The 23,925-nt window shown below is 33.2% G+C and overlaps 1 protein-coding gene and 1 long non-coding RNA gene across 3 annotated transcripts; one reads left to right on the top strand and one right to left on the bottom strand.

The window, feature by feature from the left end:
* The first annotated feature begins 14,511 nt into the window (after positions 1-14,511).
* LOC131604947 (uncharacterized) lies at positions 14,512-15,177 on the top strand. Its single transcript, XM_058877358.1, has one exon. It carries the CDS (start codon positions 14,512-14,514, stop codon positions 15,175-15,177), a length of 666 nt encoding a protein of 221 aa, XP_058733341.1.
* Positions 15,178-19,479: 4,302 nt separating this feature from the next.
* LOC131606816 (uncharacterized) lies at positions 19,480-23,161 on the bottom strand. 2 transcript variants are annotated; one of them, XR_009285058.1, is made up of 6 exons: positions 22,726-23,161; positions 21,859-22,119; positions 20,890-21,000; positions 20,073-20,140; positions 19,867-19,990; positions 19,480-19,652 (listed from the first exon to the last, which is right to left on the bottom strand). It is a non-coding gene; the product is annotated as an uncharacterized LOC131606816 (long non-coding RNA). The 2 variants fall into 2 exon arrangements; XR_009285059.1 differs by having other exon boundaries at positions 20,890-20,976.
* Between the last annotated feature and the right edge of the window lie 764 nt (positions 23,162-23,925).

Here is a 23,925-nt window from a genome sequence, read left to right as displayed (position 1 = left end):
TACATGTGGTACCAATCCTCATCAATGGGAATAACCCACCGACCGATCTATAATCATCCAGATACGGCCCTGTCAGCACAAATTCCGCACAATGGGAATTACGCCCTTCACTGAATCCACACTTCATTCAGATTCAGCCCGCAAACATGTGATTATGAATGAATGCAAACATATATAAAACATACTAATATCATCGTCAAGTCTATGAGTAATCTCATCCAATACTCAAATCATCATCATCATCATCATCATCATCATCATCATCATCATCATCAAGCATGTTTACATATGTTAACATCATTCAAATACCATCCAATCATCTTCATACAACGCACAGACCATCACATTATTATCATTTCAAACATAGCATGTATTAACACATCTCATCACATATATGTACAACACATCCTTCAACAAGCAATTAAATCATAATTTAAAATATTTAAATTACACCTCATTTCATCATTTAAACAGATAGATTATTTCATAAGGTGCGTCACACTCGAAACAGCACTAAAAACGGTTTTACGGTTTGAAAATTATGCATCTTTAAAAATTTTCCAAAACAGCTATCACTAACAGCACGCGGCGCAAACAAGGTTCGCGGTGCGAACTGAGCGAATCAAATTTCCTTGACCTTTCTGCCAAGTAGTTCGCGGAGCCAACACTTGGACGCGCGATCTGGCGATTTCACAAAACCCCCAATTGCAAAAAACAGCTTGTGAGTTTTATCCCAATTCCACCAAATCCTGATCAAAGTGATTCCAATCGACAAGATTTTACATACAGCCATACAACACATATTATAACATACATTTAGCATACAATTTGCATCTATTATCATCATGACATCATCAAGTCATGCAAAGTTTACCAAATCATACAATTTTCATCAAACCATCCCCAACCCCAATCTAACCTATGATCCAATTGACCTAAACAATACATCCAATCAGCCCTATCATCTATAACACGATAAGAGATGCTAACCGGAAGAACCCCCCTTACCTTAGTGTAGCAACCTGCCCTAAAAGTTTAGCTTTTTAGATTCGCCACCTATTCTACTAGGGCGAATAGGAAACCCTACGCAGTTAAGAGATTCGGGGTAAGTTATTATATTCGAGTCAAGGGAAGGTGTTAGGCACTCTTAACCCTTTCCTAAGGTTTTGAATTTAAGGCAAAGGTTTATGGCTAAAAGCGTTAAGGTTTATAGCTAAGGAAATGAATAGGGTGAACGGAAAAATTCGAACCTAATTAGAATTTTGGGGAAGGGGACTCGCCTTGTTGCCAAGTGCCTACATACCTCCTTATGGAGGATCAGAGTCTACGTAGTTCGGGGCAGGGTTGTACGCCTTAGATTTAGTAGGAGGTTGTTTGAAGGTATTTTGAATGACCTTATCGTAGTTTTGAAAATCCGTAGTTTGCAAGGTATTTTGAATTACCTTATCGCAATTTTGAAATTCGTAGTTTGAAGTAGAAAGAAAATATTTTAATGTGGCGTACAACCCTGATTTTAATATGTTCTATTAATCGCGATGATTAATAGGTTTAATCAACATAATTAACAGACTAATGGGAATTGCTAATTATTTTAATCGATTGATTCGATTATCACCATTAGCAAATTAATGTGTTTTAATTAGTTTAATTGTTTTGAGAATTGAATTATTTTTATTGTTAGAACAAGAATTGTTCTGATCAATATTCTTAGTTTTGATGATAACATTATATATGAATTTTGTATAAGACAATGTGGTACTCTAATCCTATGTATTTTCCATTTCAGGAAATATATATAGAGTATGCACAATTCAGCGCAAGAAGCACTGACTCAGAAGGTTCAAGTATGCAACATCAGAACATGCTCTCGCAAGACATCAGAAGATGGTCAAGCAGAATCAGAACATGGTTTATGAAGTATCAGAAGAACTTGAGTTCAGAAGCAGAAGCACTGAAGTTCTTATGGTATCACGCTAGAAGCACTTCAAAGTCAGAAGACAAGAAGATGCTCTGCACCAAGCTGAATGACTCTGATATTCAAACGTTGTATCTATAAACATCAGATCAAAAGCAAGTACAAGATGACAGGCTACGCTGACTGACAAAAGGAACGTTAGAAGCTATTAAAGGCAAAGTCAGTAAAAGCAGGAAAAGCAAGGCTCGAGGTAGTTGACAAAAGAGTGAAACATTAAATGCAAAGTTGTATGGATCACGCAACGCATTAAATGCACTCAACGGTCATCTTCTCAAAACGCTATAAATATTGAAGTTCTGATCAGAAGCAAAGTTGCCGAAACTCTCATAACTCTTTCAATCTTACTGAAACGCTGCTGAATCATTCAATATCAAACTTCATCTTCAACCTCACTACACTTGTAAGTGAATATGTAATAGCAAATGTAGTTTGTATTCTCTCCCATGTTTTGTGACTCATTTACTAAGCTTGTTTTTGAGCTTATTTCTTTTAGTTTGAACTTTCACGTTCATAACCTTTTCCTCAGCGTAGGAAGAAGCGGAAAAGTGATTCTCAAGTTCGGTTTGAGAGCTACTTCTATCAGAAACATCACTGCTTGTTTTTGAACTTTGCATTTTGATTTCTAGATTTTCTTCTTCCAAACAACACTCTATTGCTCCAATAGTGAATTTCTCAAAACCCAGCACCAACCAACAAAGAACAAACACTCTATTTTGGAAAAGATAGAAATATAGTAAATCAGATGTAACAAGACAGACTTATGAACCTGGTGCATGCATGTGTTGTGAACAACATACATGACATATTAGTTTTGAGTCCCACATCGATTTCCAGTAAATAAACATTAGTGTTTATAAAAGAAATGATGCACCATGACTTGTGCATTAAAAACAAATTGAGTAACTGGGTTGCTCGTCCTTCATAAATGGGGCTACGGCCCAAACATTTTATTTTTAAAAATTAAAAAAACAATTCATTACAACTGTTAATAAAAATTATTTAAAAAAAACCAAAAAAACTATTAATAAAAAAAGTTAAATTTAAAAATTCATGTGGAATAAAATAATAAAGAAATTTAAATTAAAAATTACACGTGGAACACAAAAATACCACCTGGACTGCCACTTGGGCAGTTAGAGAGAATTTTTACTGCTACATCGCAGTCAGGGGTGTATTTAAGAGAATCTTGAAATTATAAGGGGGATTTTAAAAAAAAAAACTTTACCAAGGGCTAAAATCTAAACTCGGTAATATTACAGGGGGTTTGTATATTTAACCCATATATTAATTAACGGGTATTTTGAAAACATAATATAGCGACAATGGCTCGAGTCGTATCACAAGGATTCTTGATTTTATTAACTAACAGTAAAAACGATAATGGGGGTTTGTTATACAATCGAAACATAAAAGAGCAAATAAAAAGTGATTGTTAAATAAGTTATTAAAACAGGTTAATCTGCTGGTTCGATGTCCAACTTATCATCGGTCAATATAATTTCAATTCTCCGAATGATTTCAATTCCTATTCGATTATAGTAATGAGTCAACAAGCGTAATTCATACTACAAGATGTAAATTCCTAATTTCCGAATTAAGCAAACGGATTGAAGTATTGTGAATTAAGCAAACACAATTACGCGAATTAAGCAAACGCGAATAAATTATAGGAACAACAATCGTCGAATCAAAACAATATTTATCCTATGGAACTCGAATTAAGCAAACAAGACATAGAGCATAATATTGAAAGGAATGAGAAATTTAATTGAAATTGATAAAAAACCTCAAAGTATTTGGAATTCGACTCCGGCAGATTTCACCTTCGGATTAGTTCTCCATTACACGATCGTACCAGCTTCCAAATTATATCGTGAATAGTTAAAAAAAAAGTGATAATGAACAATAGCGGCCAGACCTAACTATATGGAAGAAACAAGGAATTCCGGTTATAACCCAACTGGGTCAAGAACATTAAAAAACCGGCCCAAAAATCGGTCCAAAACTAATTGTTTCTAAGCTGCAACTATCAACAAAATTCTGGGAATAATTGACTCCAAATGTGACTTTGACTCCAACATGAAAGTTGTAGCTTTTTCTCTTGGCTTTTCGGCGCTTATTAGAACGCGTCAATTAGATTCCCGTAGCTCCAGTTATGATCATTTTAGTACAGACTGCTAATGCTGAAAATAAAGTGCGAAAATCAAATTAAATCAAAAATAAAATAAATTAGAAAAACATTATAAAATATAAAAATAAGCAAAGCAAACCATAGAAATGCCTAAGTACAAACATAAAAGAACGTGCATCAAAATACACTGATCAAATTCCTCCACACTTGAACTTTTGCACTCCGAGCAAAATAAAATCAAAACTCAAAAGAAACACACAACAACATTTACTCATTCGGGGCTACAAACTCTTCTGCGGTTAAAGTTGCATCAATAGGTACTAATCTTGCACACTAAGGATATCGTAGGAACAAAAATCCGCAATTGTGCGGTCATAAGCCTCCTGAACACACAAACCACTTCGAATCATGTTATTATGCCAAAATCTAACTTAATCATCCTCCTTTTTACTCTTTTTCATTCTGGCGCAATCACATTAAGCTCGTTATCTCCACACACTCATAGTAAGGCTACCGGTTAGTGACTCTGATCCTTTTTTGCATGGGGTTCTGGTACCTAAGTGGTATACCCCTTTTATTCCCCAATTATAGTTGCGGGGGATTGGACCGTAATCCACCCTACCAAGTTCAGCACCAGAATCCTATGAACCAACTAACAACGGGTCTTGAAATAATTTTTTTTGTAGGTTCTACAACCGTTGGGTTAAATGACCGGGTGAGGATCACCAAACTTAGAAGGTGCATTCCTTTTCTTTCTTTTTTTCCAAATAAAACTTGGATCACTCACTTATTTTCATCGATTCCTTACGTAGAGCATGTGTGAGATGGTGCCGACTACAAAGATAAACTACTCAAGAGCTATTAGAGAATTAGAATTCAAGGCTATATCATAATAAGTATTCAAATTAATTTCCATATGCAGGAGACTTACGGTGTTAAGACGATACCGGTCTTGTGAACTTTTCCCAAGTCTCCACAACTAACCTCAGATTAATCTATAGCCCAAAACTTTCAAAAAGATGTTTTTTGAAGAACGAAAACAAAGGAAACAAAAACAAAAACAAAAACAAAGAAAATAAAGAAAATAAATTATTCCCTCCCCCACACTTAAAACATGCATTGTCCTCAATGAAAGAACATAAATATAAAATAAGAGTGAGAGAAAGGAAAGAACACACCCGAGGGATTAAGGTGAAATGTAGCTTTCATGTCTGGTGGTTTTGGTGGAGGCCTTTCTGCACTCCGAACACATGAAACAGGAAAAATTAAATAGCAAGTGAACTTGGATATTAGTAAAAAATCTGGTGGCTTAGGAGGAATAGTCTGCACATATGGTAAACCAGCAGTAACAAAAGTATGAAAATTAGAAAATCCACATTTAGCTTGTGAGTCAGATAAAATAGGTGGAAGAGATGCATAAATGGTGAAAGATAACTCCATGTTGTTTGGCTTAACTAGAGTTTCCACCAAAAAAATCTGCTATGGACAATGGTTGCTTATGGAAAAAATCCACATTTTTTGTGCCAAATTCAAGAGTTGTTGAATTTGCTAGAATTTCTGCACAAGTGGTTGTCGGCATCAAACTATCTTCACCTAAAATGGCTGCACTGATCTCAAGACAAACATTACAAACACCACATTCACAATAAAAAATTTCAAGAGAGTTATCTACTTCAAGAGAAGTATATAATTCATCCAAATCAGATTTCAAGAAATTTTGTGGCATAATCTCTTTAATGCATTCACTTGAATTTTTGTTTCTTACTATGAGTTCATCATATGAAACAAACATTGTTTTAATGGGCTCACCTGGAAATTCATCAAGACTGACATCACACCGTGTTAAGTCTAATGATGCAACAAGTTGTACATCATCATGAAACATCACGTTCTCTTGAAATTGATGGAGGCTTGAGATTATTTGTTCACCTTGGACTTTTTTAACTGGAAACATAGATAGCATATGCTGTTGAAATTGCAATTTATTTTTCAGTCATTTGCTTATTATTTTCAGCCATTTGCTTGATAATTTCTTCCAAATATGATTGTGTGTCAGCTTTCAATGATGCATTTTGTTGAAATTGTTGATATGGCCAAATAGGTTGCTCTTCAATGTATGAGTATTGTCCCTGAAGATCACCTACCCTTTGAGCGTCACCATATAAATTAGTATCTAACAACATAGGACATGCATCATTACCATTAAAATTTGAAGAACAAATATTTCAAATCGCAAGTGGGATATGATTTTGGTAGCACGATTGATGTTCTCTTGCTTCCATCAAATTAATAAGATAAGCCAACTGATCCAATGAGTCTCCCATTTTTTTATATATATATTTTTGACACGAAAGAACAAATATGATTAAAATAAATTCAAAAAAATACAAAAGCACGGAATTTAATCTAATGAAGACAAATAAAAATTTTGAGATTTTTTTGGGAATTTTTTGACACTATGAAAACAGTAAAAAATTCATAAACAACGAATTTGCGATTTTGAGGGTCAAATTCCTTTAGAAATCTATTCTAAAGGAGTATTGTTCGTCGATTTTTTTCTGACTCTGTGGAAAAAATTCGGAACGATTTGAAACAGTAGTTTTCAAACTTACCTGATAGGCTGGAAAATTTATCACTATATTGCCACCGAAATTGCAACCCTGAAAAATCAACAAACACAACAAAAAAGAAAGAAAAATTCTAGCAACAACAATATGACTAAATTAGTTAATGACAACAAGAATCCACGGAACCAATTTGATCCGCTGACGCGCACGGATCAAAAACGAGTATTTTGAAAATGTAATATAGCGACAATGGCTCGAGTCGTATCACAAGGATTCTTGATTTTATTAACTAACAGTAAAAACGATAATGGGGGTTTGTTATAGAATCGAAACATAAAAGAGCAAATAAAAAGTGATTGTTAAATAAGTTATTAAAACAGGTTAATCTGCCGGTTCGATGTCCAACTTATCATCGGTCAATATAATTTCAATTCCCCGAATGATTTCAATTCCTATTCGATTATAGTAATGAGTCAACAAGCGTAATTCATACTACAAGATGTAAATTCCTAATTTCCGAATTAAGCAAACGGATTGAAGTATTGTGAATTAAGCAAACACAATTGTGCGAATTAAGCAAACGCGAATAAATTATAGGAACAACAATCGTTGAATCAAAACAATATTTATCCTATGGAACTTGAATTAAGCAAACAAGACATAGAGCATAATATTGAAAGGAATGAGAAATTTAATTGAAATTGATAAAAAACCTCAAAGTATTTGGAATTCGACTCCGGCAGATTTCACCTTCGGATTAATTCTCCATTACACGATCGTACCAGCTTCCAAATTATATCGTGAATAGTTAAAAAAAAAAGTGATAATAAACATTAGCGGCCAGACCTAACTATATGGAAGAAACAAGGAATTCCGGTTATAACCCAACTGGGTCAAGAACATTAAAAAACCGGCCCAAAAATCGGTCCAAAACTAATTGTTTCTAAGCTGCAACTTCCAACAAAATTCTGGGAATAATTGACTTCGAATCTGACTTTGACTCCAACATAAAAGTTGTAGCTCTTTCTCTTGGCTTTTCGGAGATTATTAGAACGCGTCAATTAGATTCCCGTAGCTCCAGTTATGATCATTTTAGTACAGACTGCTAATGCTGAAAATAAAGTGCGAAAATCAAATTAAATAAAAAATAAAATAAAATAAATTAGAAAAACATTATAAAATATAAAAATAAGCAAAGCAAACCATAGAAATGCCTAAGTAAAAACATAAAAGAACGTGCATCAAAATGCACTGATCAAATTCCTCCACACTTGAACTTTTGCACTCCGAGAAAAATAAAATCAAAACTCAAAAGAAACACACAACAACATTTACTCATTCGGGGCTACAAACTCTTCTGCGGTTAAAGTTTCATCAATAGGTACTAATCTTGCACACTAAGGATATCGTAGGAACGAAAATCCGCAATTGTGCGGTCATAAGCCTCTTGAACACACAAACCACTTCGAATCATGTTATTATGCCAAAACCTAACTTAATCATCCTCCTTTTTACTCTTTTTCATTCTGGCGCAATCACATTAAGCCCGTTATCTCCACACAATCATAGTAAGGCTACCGGTTAGTGACTCTGATCCTTTTTTGCATGGGGTTCTGGTACCTAAGTGGTATACCCCTTTTATTCCCCAATTATAGTTGCGGGGGATCGGACCGTAATCCACCCTACCAAGTTCAGCACCAGAGTCCTCTGAACCAACTAACAACGGGTCTTGAAATAATTTTTTTTATAGGTTCTACAACCGTTGGGTTAAATGACCGGGTGAGGATCACCAAACTTAGAAGGTGCATTCCTTTTCTTTCTTTTTTTCCAAATAAAACTTGGATCACTCACTTATTTTCATCGATTCCTTACGTAGAGCATGTGTGAGATGGTGCCGACTGCAAAGATAAACTACTCAAGAGCTATTAGACAATTAGAATTCAAGGCTATGTCATAATAAGTATTCAAATTAACTTCCATATGCAGGAGACTTACGGTGTTAAGACGATACCGGTCTTGTGAACTTTTCCCAAGTCTCCACAACTAACCTCAGATTAACCTAAAGCCCAAAACTTTCAAAAAGATATTTTTTTTTAAGAACGAAAATAAAGGAAACAAAATCAAAAACAAAAACAACGAAAATAAAGAAAATAAATTATTCCCTCCCCCACACTTAAAACATGCATTGTCCTCAATGAAAGAACATAAATATAAAATAAGAGTGAGAGAAAGGAAAGAACACACCCGAGGGATTAAGGTGAAATGTAGCTTTCATGTCTGGTGGTTTTGGTGGAGGCCTTTCTACACTACGAACACATGAAACAGGAAAAATTAAATAGCAAGTGAACTTGGATATTAGTAAAAAATCTGGTGGCTTAGGAGGAATAGTCTGCACATATGGTAAACCTGCAGTAACAAAAGTATGAAAATTAGAAAATCCACATTTAGCTAGTGAGTCAGATAAAATAGGTGGAAGAGATGCACAAATGGTGAAAGATAACTCCATGTTGTTTGGCTTAATTAGAGTTTCCACCAAAAAAATCTGCTATGGACAATGGTTGCTTATGGCAAAAATCCACATTTTTCGTGTCAAATTCAAGAGTTGTTGAATTTGCTAGAATTTCTGCACAAGTGGTTGTCGGCATCAAACTCTCTTCACCTAAAATGGCTGCACTGATCTCAAGACAAACATTACAAACACCACATTCACAATAAAAAATTTCAAGAGAGTTATCTACTTCAAGAGAAGTATATAATTCATCCAAATCAGATTTCAAGAAATTTTGTGGCATAATCTCTTTCATGCATTCACTTGAATTTTTGTTTCTTACTATGAGTTCATCATATGAAACAAACATTGTTTTAATGGGCTCACCTTGAAATTTATCAAGACTGGCATCACACCGTGTTAAGTCTAATGATGCAACAGGTTGTACATCATCATGAAACATCATGTTCTCTTGAAATTGATGGACGCTTGAGATTATTTGTTCACCTTGGATTTTTTTAACTGGAAACATAGCATGCATATGCTGTTGAAATTGCAAATTATTTTCAGTCATTTGCTTATTATTTTCAGCCATTTGCTTGATAATTTCTTCCAAATATGATTGTGTGTCAGCTTTCAATGATGCATTTTGTTGAAATTGTTAATATGGCCAAATAGGTTGCTCTTCAATGTATGCGTATTGTCCTTGAAGATCACCTACCATTTGAGCGTCACCATATAAATTAGTATCTAACAACATAGGACATGCATCATTACCATGAAAACTTGAAGAACAAATATTGCAAATCGCAAGAGGGATATGATTTTGATAGCACGATTGATGTTCTCTTGCTTCCATCAAATTAATAAGATAAGCTAACTGATCCAATGAGTCTCCCATTTTTTTATATATATATTTTTGACACGAAAGAACAAATATGATTAAAATAAATTCAAAAAAATACAAAAGCACGAAATTTAATCTAATGAAGACAAATAAAAATTTTGAGAATTTTTTAGGAGTTTTTTGACACTATGAAAACAGTAAAAAATTCATAAACAATAGAAAAACAACGAATTTGCGATTTTGAGGGTCAAAATTGTTCGTCGATTTTTTTCTGACTTTGTGGAAAAAATTCGGAACGATTTGAAACAGTAGCTTTCAAACTTACCTGATAGGTTGGAAAACTTATCACTATACTGCAACCAGAATTGCAACCCTGAAAATCAACAAACACAACAAAAAAGAAAGAAAAATTCTAGCAACAACAATATGACTAAATTAGTTAATGACAACAAGAATCCCCGGCAACGACACCAATTTGATCCGCTGTCGCGCACGGATCAAAAACGAGTATTTTGAAAAGGTAATATAGCGACAATGGCTCGAGTCGTATCACAAGGATTCTTGATTTTATTAACTAACAGTAAAAATGATAATGGGGGTTTGTTATAGAATCGAAACATAAAAGAGCAAATAAAAAGTGATTGTTAAATAAGTTATTAAAACAAGTTAATCTGTCGGTTCGATGTCCAACTTATCATCAGTCAATATAATTTCAATTCCCCGGATGATTTCAATTCCTATTCGATTATAGTAATGAGTCAACAAGTGCAATTCATACTACAAGATGTAAATTCCTAATTTCCGAATTAAGCAAACGGATTGAAGTATTGTGAATTAAGCAAACACAATTGCGCGAATTAAGCAAACGCGAATAAATTATAGGAACAACATTCATCGAATCAAATCGATATTTATCCTAAGGAACTTGAATTAAGCAAACAAGACACAGAGCATAATATTGAAAGGAATGAGCAATTTAATTGAAATTGATAAAAAAACCTCAAAGTATTTGGAATTGGACTCTGGAAGATTTCACCTTCGGATTAGTTCTCCATTACACGATCGTACCAGCTTCCAAATTTTATCGTGAATAGTTAATAAAAAAGTGATAATGAACATTAGCGGCCAGACCTAACTATATGGAAGAAACAAGGAATTCCGGTTATAACCCAACTGGGTCAAAAACATTAAAAAACCGGCCCAAGAATCAGTCCAAAACTAATTGTTTCTAAGCTGCAACTTCCAACAAAGTTCTGGGAATAATTGACTCTGAATCTGACTTTGACTCCAACATGAAAGTTGTAGCTCTTTCTCTTAGCTTTCCGGCGATTATTAGAACGCGTCAACCGGATTCCCGTAACTCCAGTTATGATCATTTTAGTACAGACTACTAATACTGAAAATAAAGTGCGAAAATCAAATTAAATCAAAAATAAAATAAATTAGAAAAACATTATAAAATATAAAAATAAGTAAAGAAAACCTTAGAAATGCCTAAGTACACACATAAAAGAACGTGCATCAAAATGCACTGATTACCCTACATTTTAATAACAAATCATTAATAAGAAATATAATGCTTAGTAAGTAAAATGCCCACATTTCTGAAGCTTGTGACATACATTTGCCATTTTTATGTTACTTATTATTATATTAATTATCACAAAATGTTTACTATCATTAGAAGGATAAATTTAATGCCAAAAAAGCTATACTCAAAAACTGTGTGTGAAACTTTACAGAATGCCTCTATATATGAAAAGCACAGATAAATAATAGACCAACTCAAAATAGCTGCAAGAATGAATTTACACAAGACATAAACACAAATAAATTTTGCAGTTATAACTCTTATGTGTGCTTGCTCGTGCAGGAGCATTCACAATCCTTAGTTTGCTTTATACAACCTGCCAAAATGGTATTAAGAAATTACTATCATGCAAATTAGCCATTGTAGAAACTACTGCAGTTATCATTCAACAACATAAACTGGTTATGTAACTTTCATGAAAACCAAAACTAAAAGTTATGATTGGGAAGGCTTTTGTTTACTAAATTGAGCTTCTATTTATTCGGTCTTTTTTACATTAACACTTAAACCATATATAAAATGCAAGGATAAAAATCAAATCCATAAAGTTTATGAAACATTTTATCAAACACATAGAGGCATAACTAGAAGCACAAAGTAATAAACATACTCCATTTGTATATTTTATTTTCAAGTTATCATATCAATCCACCGATTAATTAACTAAATGGCATGGTCAATAAATATAACCAAATTCTTAACAAAGTTATGTCCAAGAAGCATAATTTGTCATATTTTACAAAACCACACAAAATCAATAATTTGTCATACTTTACGGCTCCAATTTTCGGTTTACATAAATGTACAATCCCACTTCTATTTGTTGGAAGGGGTAATATGAAATCTCTCTATGATGAGATCTAGAATAAAATCTCTCCATGACATAATTCGGTATTCTCACAATTTGCACCTGTACCCAAAGCAAAAGGAGGCAAAGATCTGGTTTTCGTAACCGGCAAAACATCATAAACGTAGCAAACCTTGAGTTGGGGTAGATCTGGTTTTAGGTTGAAGATGAATATTTTTGGAAAATGGAAATTGAGAAGACAAAATAGATGTAGAGAAGAAGAATAACAGGAGAGGAAAGTGATTTGTGGATGAATCTTGCCGGGTTTTCTAAAATATGGAAGGTGTTGCCAAGTCAGCGCCATGTGTATGCCAGCTGGACTTTGAAATTGAATTTGACTAATGGACCTTAATGTGGTCCTGTTTAAAAAGTTAAAGGATTAAATTGGCTGTTTTTAAAATTAAGGGGCCAAAATGGACTCTAGATAAAGTTAAAGGACGAAAAATGGTATTTTGCCTTAAATGTAACTTCTGAGGGTCTTGCTTTCTCATTATTTAATGGTTTATATTTACTAATTAATCGCTCATTAACCTAATTATATATTATTAATAAATTCTAATAAAGAATTAAACACAATATCTAGTAGTTATTTTAAAAGGGGACAACTTCTCAACCCATTATAAAAAGTTGGATAGTGTACATTCCACCAATCACATTGCATCATTTAATTTTGTCTTATTTAATTAATTATTAAATAGTATACTTTTTGTGTTATGAAATTAACTAAAACAATAGAGATCAAAGAGAGGTAGAGAAGAGAAAAGCAATATTATATTATCTTCTTTCAAATGTGCTTTACATTGTAATATGGATCTCTATTTATAGGACTCAAGGGAGATAGAAAATCACACATATTAAGCACATATTAAGTATGGAATAGGAAGATGAAGAACTAGGATATTGATGGACATCAACTAACATAAACATTCATAACATTTTGACTATTTCCATAGCATTTTATATTAAAGGTAATTCTACCCAACTTTTTGTGTTGGGTAGATAAGAATTCACCATTTTAAAAACTGACCGAAAAATATGTTGTACGTAAGCATGATAATGAAAGGAATGTTTTCATAGTATGGACTGGTAAACATGCTACAGTTGGATTCATGTCGCAGGAGCTATTCCATTGATAGGGTTCTTGAAATTAATCGAATGGGACAATCAATGACATAGAGAAATGACATAGTTTATAATGGAGTTGAATGCGATATTGATGAACCATTTTTAACATTTTATGGTATTCATGGTAGTGGTTAGCCATAAGCTCTAAGGACATAATTCAGTGCAACTTCTATGAGTGGTTCAAAATCCTGATCAATTTTGTTGATTATTTTGTTGTACTATTTTTCGATTGTGGTATTATTTTTTTGTAAAGGTTTACTTTTTTTCTTGTAAAGGTTACCTCTTATACTCCTTTTCTTTTAATGCAAGAGAAAAAAAATTATGAAATTCTTTGGCTTCATCTTCGTTTACCTTTAAAAGATAAAGTTGTCGTCATCAAATAACATATATGAATTCATATGATAGGAACATTTTTGGCTATGAATTAACCTTTAATAGTACCTCTACCTTAGCTATTTATAAGTAAACCAAAGAGAACATAAGCACATTAGATAAGGAGATCTCCCATTTAAAAATTATTACTATCATTTTAAAATGACTCATTTTTACACATAAAATTAAATCAATAATATATTTTTCTAAATTGATATTTTCAAAATGAATTAAAAAAATAATTTGATGTGTTAAAAATGATTTAATTTATAAAAAAAATGTTATTTCTTAAAAAACTCAATTTTCTAAAAAAATACATTCAAAATAGTTTAACGGAATTTTTAACAAAAATATATTTAAGCTATCTTAATAAGATCCAGTTAATTTAATGTAACTTCAATCAAATCTTTCTTTTAATTCTTAAGAGAAAAAGATTTGATTTTTTGAAAACCCTATATTTCCGTTTTTGAAAACCCTATAACTAGTCTTCACTAGTTGACTCACTCTCTCCACCGCTTACACATACTTTTCTTTCTTGTTTCTCATAAACTCTGCTAATTGCGTCATCATGGTGAAATCTTCTTCACCTTCCTTTCATAAACTCAGAAACAGCAACAAATACCAACAACAATGGTATTCTGAATATGATGAGAAAGGATATGTTCACAAATGTGAGTATTGTCACAAAGTATTCTCCACAGGCCAAGCACTCGGTGGCCACAAGACCTCTCATCGCTCCAACAAACAGATACGTGATGATCATCATCATGTTAATAAAGTTTATAAAACTATGAAGGTCACTTTTTCTTTATCGTGTTCTCCAAGTAATCATAATAATGATGTTGGTGCCAAACCGATAAGACATTCATGGACTAGGGTTTTCAAGACTACTGTTCATCATCCTCCTACTGCATCAACCTTCAAACCTAACGAACAACAAGAGTTACCAGCTGTTGACTTGTTAAGCTTGCTTCCGCCAAGATTGTATACTACAAAGAAAAGGAGCAGGAGATATCTTATTCATCATGGAGTCGCTAATAATACTGGTGTTGATGAAACAGTGGTGAAGGAGGAGAAGAACCTAAAGGAAGGTGAAACAGTATTAGGTCCAAGAGGTTTTCAAACCCTTGATTTGAATGAGCTTCCGACGAATGATGTTGAAAGAGAATTAGGGCAAAGAGTTGTTTGTAACTTCGATTTGAATGAGATCCCAACAAATGACGTTGCTGATTAAATCATATACCATGAATGATATTACTTTATAAGTTTTCAGGTTTTGAATGTAGGTTAATATTGTAATTTTGTTTGTGTGAAAGTATTAACAGGTTATTTACATTGAATTAGTATGAAATTGGTGGAAGAATTTCTATCTTCTGGTGAGTTTACTTTCAAAGAGTGCATTCTTTTATGTTTATTTTGACTGCACGATTATTCAATTTTTATGGTAAACAATATAATGGTTCACTCTAGTGATTTTCTTGAACCAAGCATTCTTTTATGTCGCGCAATGCTCATCGGTTGTTTGGTGTTTCCAACATTATGAACATTAGGATGATAAAAAAGATGAAGCAGAAAGCTATGTCATCAAAGCATTCTCCAAAGAAATAATTGCAGCCGAAAGCTTTGCCATCAAAGCATTCCCAAAGCCTAAAGAGCCACAAAAGTTGCCAACATGAGTGAACACCCTTATCATTCCTGAATATACCACCACAAGCACATAAAATAGGAGTTATTCTAGCAATACCATCAATATTGCATTTAAGCCATCCTTAAGGAAGAGGATGCCACAAAAGTTCTTTGGTCCTCAAAGGCTTTCTAGGATGATTTTGAATGTCAAATTTCTTTAGGATAGTGAAATTGGAAATAGAGGAATTAAAGGGGACCAATCTAACAGGATAGAATGCTTGCAGTCCAAGAAACTACCAATATACTTGTGAAGATTAAAGGTGTTGGAGAACCAAATCCAAATTATCTAAACAAAAGAACATTCAGAGAACAAATGGTTGGAGCTTTCATCTTTCTTCTAGAAGGAGAAATACTAGAGTTCCAAGGGAAGATAGACCAAAATGTGCAGTGATTAGGTTTATCCAAGAATAAGTAGGCATGTTTCAAAGTGAGAGTTCCATTGCCTGAAGCAGTCCAAATCATCACATCATCCAGGTGACCAGGTCCATAACAGGAAGAGTAAAATTATATAACAAAACCCGAAGAGCATGAAAGGTTGTTTTAGTATTGTCAAGGATATTCCAAGTTTTGTTGTGCAAAAAAATCACTCACTTTGGAAGTAAAAGTGTTATGATAAATATTTGGAATTTTGAATGCTTCTACTATTGACAAAACCTTTTTGTTCAGGTGATATCAAAGAAGGGAGGAGGGTTGCAAGCCTGTCAGCTAAGATTCTAGTGATAATCTTGTCCTTAAGTTATCCAGAGCTTTAGGGATCAACACAATTGGCTCCTCCATAAGTATAAGTATGAAAAAGTTTGGTGTTTCTATCTCCTACCAAGTTCCATTTCATTCTAGATTTTTCTTACCAAAATGGCTCCTCCATATTGAGAGCAACATCCAGGTCAACTTGAGCCTTTTTCCTTTTTTTCCTACAAAATATCAATAAGACCAGTTCTATTAATATCAATTTGAATTTCAGACCTTTTCAGCTTCTGAAACATTGGTCTGCACATTATCAAATTTATTTTTGTTCCAAATCTTTAAATTAGCCTTTAGGATTTTAAAATTTTGGTCAAGAATGAACATATGACAACCATAGATATTAGTCAGCCAAGCATTCTTAATAAATATCCAAACAATCCTCATTCATGGACCATATTTTGTGGAATTTGAATTGGAAAATGAACTTAACCTCATCAAAATCACAATTCAACAAAATAGAGTAATGATCCGATTTTATTTTAGTGAGGGTATTGTTGCAGACAACAGCAAAAAAGAAATCCAACCAATCAACATTGTAGACTGCTCCCTATTTACTAATTAATTGCTCATTAACCTAATAGTATCTTTAATGAATTTTAATAAAGAATCAATAAAATATTTAAAAATACGTAAGGATCACTATATTCAGCCAAGATCTCCTAATTAGAGGTTCTGATCTCATAAATTAATTATTATTATTGGCTTTTCTTTTTTTCATTTCTCATTTTTCACCGGAACAAGAAAATACGCTAAGTAGTAAGCAGTTTTTTAAACCTAGTACCAGTGCAGAGCCAACAATTTTTTTTGGGATGGCCACAATAATAAATTAAAATTATAAACAAATAAATAAATAAAAGAGAAAAAAGATATGCACCGATAGTAGTTGTATCTGTAAAGTTAGTTTACACTGCACTACTTATAAATAATATTATATATAAAATATTTAAATTATAATAAATATAATTAATCATTAAAAAATAAACCACGAGAAATTAAAAAGGTTATGATAAGATGAAGTAATTGGTAAAATAAATTAAATTTTGATGTGTCTAATTAAAAATAAACATGATCTTAATCTTTAAACTATTAGAAGACCCGTGCGTCTGCACGAGTTTGACTTTTACAAAGTCAAAGTTAAGAAGGGAATATAATGAAATGAAAAATAAGAAATGTAGTAAAAAATTTCAATGCTATCTGATGATGAGACAATCTTGTTCTCCGATACACTCCGCTCAGAATCCACGTCAGACCTAAAAGCATCAGAACATACAGAATTCGAAGATTCTGGCCCAGGGAATAAAGATCGAGAATTACCTAAATGAAGTCGGCACTTCGTCGAAGCATCCTCCTTGATCACCAACGTAAAATGCTTTCCATCTACCAAGACCTTCGCCGATTCTTGAACCTTGTCACGTATGTCCAAACTAATCTGAATTCTTGCCACCTCCATAGACTTACCATCAACAGTGCTAGCATCAATGCTAATCAAAGTCCCAAAAAAAGAAGCCAGAGTCGAGAAGAATTCAACATTCCAAGCCACTGGCGGAATCCCAAAGACATTCAACCAAACCGAACGAGATGTATTAACATCATCAAACTTCCATTTAGCTATTTCTGTGAACCAATCTTTCCACCATTCTTCTCCTTCATTAATAAAAGCGTCCATTATACCATCTTCACTTTCCTCCAAAAGGCGTTTGTTCGCTCCCATAGGTGTCACTTTGATAGCGAAAAAGCCTGCTCTTTCAATACAGAGTTGCATACTACCTTTCGAACCCGAACACCTCAAGATACCAACAAAAGCCTTTTCCAAACACGATCTATCGTCTTCCTTCGAAGTATAACTCAAGGAATTAAAATGGGCTTATTGATAGCCCCTTGTATCTTTCTCTGATATAACCTCAGCAAAAGATATATAGCCCCTTATTGATTCCAGTTAGTAAGATGAGTAGATTTACTAGCAATCCAAATGATGAATATTGGAAGGCAATAACAAGGATTTTCGGATATTTGTTAAAGACTAAAAATCTTGGCCTTCATTATGGTATGTTTCCTGCCATACTAGAAGGATATACCGACGCAAGTTGGATATCAAGTGTTGGAGATTATAAATCTACAACTGGGTGGATATTCACATTAGCCGGAGGTGCGATTTCTTGGAAGAGCAAGAAACAAACATGCATTACTCTCTCAACCATGGAATCAGAGTTTGTGGCTCTTGCATCTGCTGGAGAAGAAGCAGAATGGTTGAGGGATCTCTTATTAGAGGTTCCATTAGCTAAAGACAATGTTTCAAAAGTATTGATACATTGTGATAGTCAAGCCACCCTGGCTAGGGCATTCAGTGAAGTATACAATAGAAAGTCTAGACACATAGGTCTTAGACACTCTCTCGTGAGAAAAATGATAAAGGATGGGATCATTTCACTGACATATATACAAACAAGCTACAATTTGGATGATTCTTTTACCAAACCACTGGCCAGAGATTTAGTAAAGTCTACCTTGAAAGGTATGGGATTAAAACTCCTTGAATGAGGGTTCCGACAATGATAGCAACCACTATGCCAAACAAGCACATAGACAGCGCTTTTTTTAGCCTTTAGCAGCGCTTTAAAGCGCTGCCTAAGCCAGCGCTGCTATAGGTAAAGGCAGCGCTTTGGATTAATTCAAAAGCGCTGCTATATGTCCCCTATAGACAACACTTTGACTTTAAAAGCGCTGCTATATGTCCACTTTAGACAGCGCTTTTGCATTAGACAGCGCTTTTGCCAGTATCCCTTTAGCAGCGCTTTTGCATTAGACAGCGCTTTTGCCAGTACCCCTTTAGCAGCGCTTTTGATCATCTTTTAGACATCACTTTAGACAGCGCTTTTCTTAAAAGCGCTGTCTATTCCCCACTTTAATTTAAAAGTGCTTTTTTGCTTAAAGTATCACACAAAATAATAATAATAATAATAATAATAATAATAATAATAATAATAATAATAATAACAATAATAATCATATTAATAATAATAAAAACTACTCATTGGATCAATCTATGCAATCAATCATGCACCAAAAAATAAATAAAAACTATCATAAAATTTGTAAAAACCAATGAATGAATTATTACCAAAATTATTCTACATAGTTATTACATAACTATAACATAAACATCTTGGTAAAAAAAATTACTAATGATAATTATTATTTACATAAAAGAATAAGCTAATCTCTATCATCATGCACCACCTTTTATATGCCATCAATGGTTGTTGTTTGTTGTTTTCTACGCTGCAAAAAAAAGTTCAATGCATAAGAAATCAATGCCCATGAGTCAATTAGGATATGATTAATGCAATTTCAAAATAAATTCATACCAACAATTAGGTAATACTAGTATTGCACTTAAAAAATAGGCCTATTACGAACTCAATAATTAGACTGACCATCCAAAACATTACAAAGCTAATTCGGTGAGTTTCGAAGATTCAAAGTGATACTATACCTCCAGAATATTTTTTCCGGTTGACGACAGCTCCTCTAACTTGGAAATTTATTCAGTCAAAGATTTTTTTCAGCCACAAAGTTGTTGCTTTGCACAGCACAAAGCTTATAGTTCAAATATGCTCCTAACAAGGATAAACAGAGAAATATCAATAAAATAAAAACAACAATCATTATAGTCCAATGAAAGGTATGATTCTAGTGCACCTCAAGGGTCAGTTTTCTTAGGCTCATATTAAAAACAACTTCAACTTGTATCTCAGAGACATTGAAATCTGCAAATAGATATTCTCGTTCATATTAAACAGCTATAAGATAGAAGTAGCACTCCAACTTAAAAAAATCAAAGCCATCACCTTAAACACAAATGAATAATACCAAATAGAAAAAAAAAGTCATTACAATATGCACACCAGAATAAGAAGCTAAATATATTAGTGGCTCTTGTCTGGAAGAATGTGTTCAAGGAAAGTGGATACTGAATTTAGTTTTCAAATTAATAAATTTAGCTTTATTACATGTAAGATTAAATGGTCCTATAGATTGTACAAGAAAATACAAATATTCATATTACACTACCAAAAACTCAAGAAAGCTTGTTGGCTAGAGAGAAGCCTTTTGAAGAAAAAATAGGTTAAAATAGCAATTTGACTATGGAACTTCAACATGGAAAAAGTTACTCTACACTAACTGTGAGCACTCATATTTAAATATAGGTTGAACACACTGCAGTTACAGTTGTGACAAGCATATCATAAAATTATTGTTAGAAGTGTAGTAGAAATATTTATACGGTATTACTTTGCGTTTTGGGGTTTTTCGGAGCAATTAAGTTTAGACTGTATAGTGGGATATTTTGAATTTGATGTAGGGGGAACATAGAGTTAGAGATAAGAAGAGATAGAGATATTCTCACCATGTCTCTTAGCCTCACGCGATAGCTATGTATTCTCACATTCAAAGCGGAAAAATCTAACCTAGCATCCAATATAATAATTAAGTTATGATAACAAAAATAACAAACCTTATTTTCAGGATATACTTTTTCCTTATGCCATGCAAGTCTATTTTGAAGATCAAAAGGAACCAATTGGATCTTGTCTTGAAGTCCCTATAGTTACGTTCAACCAACACACTAAACAAATCAAACAAAATCATATTATATAAAATTGAAATGGATTAGGCATGGAATATTAAAAGAACCTTATAATTCCTAGCAATCCATACACATTGAATGCACTAAATGAATTGTCTATGTTATGCTCTCAATGTCAAAAACTCAGCATAACACATATGGTGGATGTATGATTTGCACTCAATGACCAAATCATCTAAAAAACGCAAATTTGATTCAAGCAGTGATGATCTAGTCAATTTTTATGGCTTATCACTTTTATATATATATATATATATATATATATATATATATATATATATATATATATATATATATATATATATATATATATATATATATATATATATATATATATATATATATATATATATATATATATATATATATATATATATATATATATATATGTGTGTGTGTATATAAAATAAAAAATACCACTTATAATTGTTGTTTCATAAAAGATGTTTGATTGACAATGAACTTGTACTATAGAAAAGACTTTCATCATTTTTGGAGTTGCTTCTAGGATAGATTAAAATCTGCATGAATAGTACCTAGAACCTCAACCAAAATGATATTGCAAGCACCGCCCGCAGCTATTAAATGTCTGTCCCTGGCCTTTAGTATCAAACTGACTTAAACTATTATAACATACAACTATATACTTCCATATTTAAGATAGAACTATATTTGGGTTACCAAGCTACATATATGATTTTTATGATAGTTGGGTTATATTAATATTATGAAGTTTGAGAAATATATTGAAAACAGTATGGGTTGATAATGAAGTATATGATAACCAGATTATGATATTACTTGTTCGAGAAGAACAAAACAAAAGAAGAAACTTACAGGAGATGCAGAAAATGTTAAAACAGCCAAGCCCTATTGTTTGTTATTTCCAAATCTCGAAGCCTCGTCCCTTCTATTGTTTGAGTGAAAACAATCCTTATTATTGGACTGAATTTAGTCGGAAATTTCCTTCTTCAAACATCTAAAATGTTTCAACGTGGATTTTATTGCCAGACTTGCATAAGAAGCTGCGTTTTGAGGCCCAAAACATACTCGAATGACATTACTACGGATTGCATCTGTTGGTAGTATTGTTTATACCTATTGTATAAATGTTGTGTGAAAATGTATAAAATTAGCACAATCATGATTAAATATCAAACATGACAGGTACATCAGTTAAGAAAATTGTATTATAAACCATGGCATAAGAAATACTACATCAGTACTTGCAAAAATATATAGAGAACCACAATCATACTTATTTTCATATGATTAGTCACACTAACAAAATGATAGAAATCTAGTAGCAGCAAATACATCATCACCGGACAATGAATTTAACAACCAACAGTGTTCAACCAATTCCTTGATACTTGGATCCTATATCATATTGACATCTATATGGTGAGTTCATCAATATATCTCAATAATAATCTTTAAATGAATAATACAAATAGAAAACATAAAAGATCATGCTATCTGCACAATCTTGTTTTCTGTGAATCTCACTAAAACTTATGTCCTGTGCGCAAATTTCGGTTGAAGCATTTTATCAAACAGAAAACAAGCAATATACCATGACACACAATAGTAGCAAAATCATAGAGCTATTATCAATGGAAACATTGAGAAGGACGAAAAGTAACAAAAATACATGGACGAACCAGTCCGCAGACGAAACGAAACCAAAATATAAGGACAAACCATTCTCTTGCTGGTACTTCGATGAAAGTAGTTGGAACGTTGGTTTCGTAAACAAATGGCGACAACCCCGACGCGTATCTTTGGCAACAAATCATCGCATCAATGCACCGAGTAAATCAATCTTCAACAACCTCAAATCGTATACAACACTCAGCAGGAACAAGAGCCGTGGACAACCACCACGAACACACCGAATTGCATCAATTCGTTCCATACAAGTAGCAGCTTCAAATTCAACGGTTCTTCGACATCCACGGATTCAAAACCTGCAAATAACACTCATAATCAATTCACACTCGATGACGCTAAACACCGATGACGAAATCTGAGACCAAGTGAGGATCTGAGAAAGATGAGCGTGAGAAGAAGAATGGTGCTGGAGGGAGGCGGACTGAAGCTTTACTCTTAGGGTTTTTTTCTTCTTTGCTTTAGTTGTGATTTGGGTCGGAGAAAGATAATATATTTTTAACTTTTTTTTTTATTTTGACCTTTAGTAGAAAAGCGCTTTCTGATGTTCGTCTTTAGAAGCGCTTTTATAAAGCGCTGCCTATTCTAGGGCCTTTAGCAGCGCTTTTTTTCATTCTTTTATTTATTTATTAATTCGCGAACTTATGGCAGCGCTTTTGTAAATAAGCGTTATCTATGATGCGCTGCCTAAACCAAATTTCGTGTGCAGTTTCCGTGTTTTGTTTTTTTTCTACTTATAGCAGCGCTTTTGTATAAAAGCGCTGTCTAATGTGCGCTGTCTAAAGACCTTTTTGGCGTAGTGAACCCAATATGAAGTTAATACATCTTAACCTAAGATTCAATTGGTAACAACAAGTCGTTGATTTGGAAGGTGGTGCAACATTTCATGATAATGTTGACTATTACATAATTGAGGGTTGAGATTTAAAGAAACTCTTAATGAAGTTCTATATCGAGGATATGTATCTAAAGAGATACTAATGAAACTTCACTTATATGAATTTCGAGATGGTGCCGTCTCAAAGTGAGAGTTGGAGTTTCTCTCATGAAAAATTCATGAAAACAGGAAAAGCACATGGCCATAAATAGTGCTAGGCGAGATATGTAGGCGAAGAAACTTTAAAAGTGTGTGTATAACAATGCCGGTCTGATCACATGGGATAATGGTTCAAAGCATAGCTACCTAACGTTTCGATTAGACTTTGCGTGGTCTTTACTAAGGTTAAGTTCAAA

The sequence above is a fragment of the Vicia villosa genome, linkage group LG5 (assembly GCF_029867415.1).
Source record: "Vicia villosa cultivar HV-30 ecotype Madison, WI linkage group LG5, Vvil1.0, whole genome shotgun sequence".
Taxonomy (NCBI): domain Eukaryota; kingdom Viridiplantae; phylum Streptophyta; class Magnoliopsida; order Fabales; family Fabaceae; genus Vicia; species Vicia villosa.
This window is presented reverse-complemented; position numbering and strand designations above follow the sequence as displayed.

Coding starts and splice junctions, on each gene's coding strand:
- LOC131604947 (XM_058877358.1), top strand. CDS start 14,512: ATGGTGAAATCTTCTTCACCTTCCTTTCATAAACTCAGAAACAGCAAC.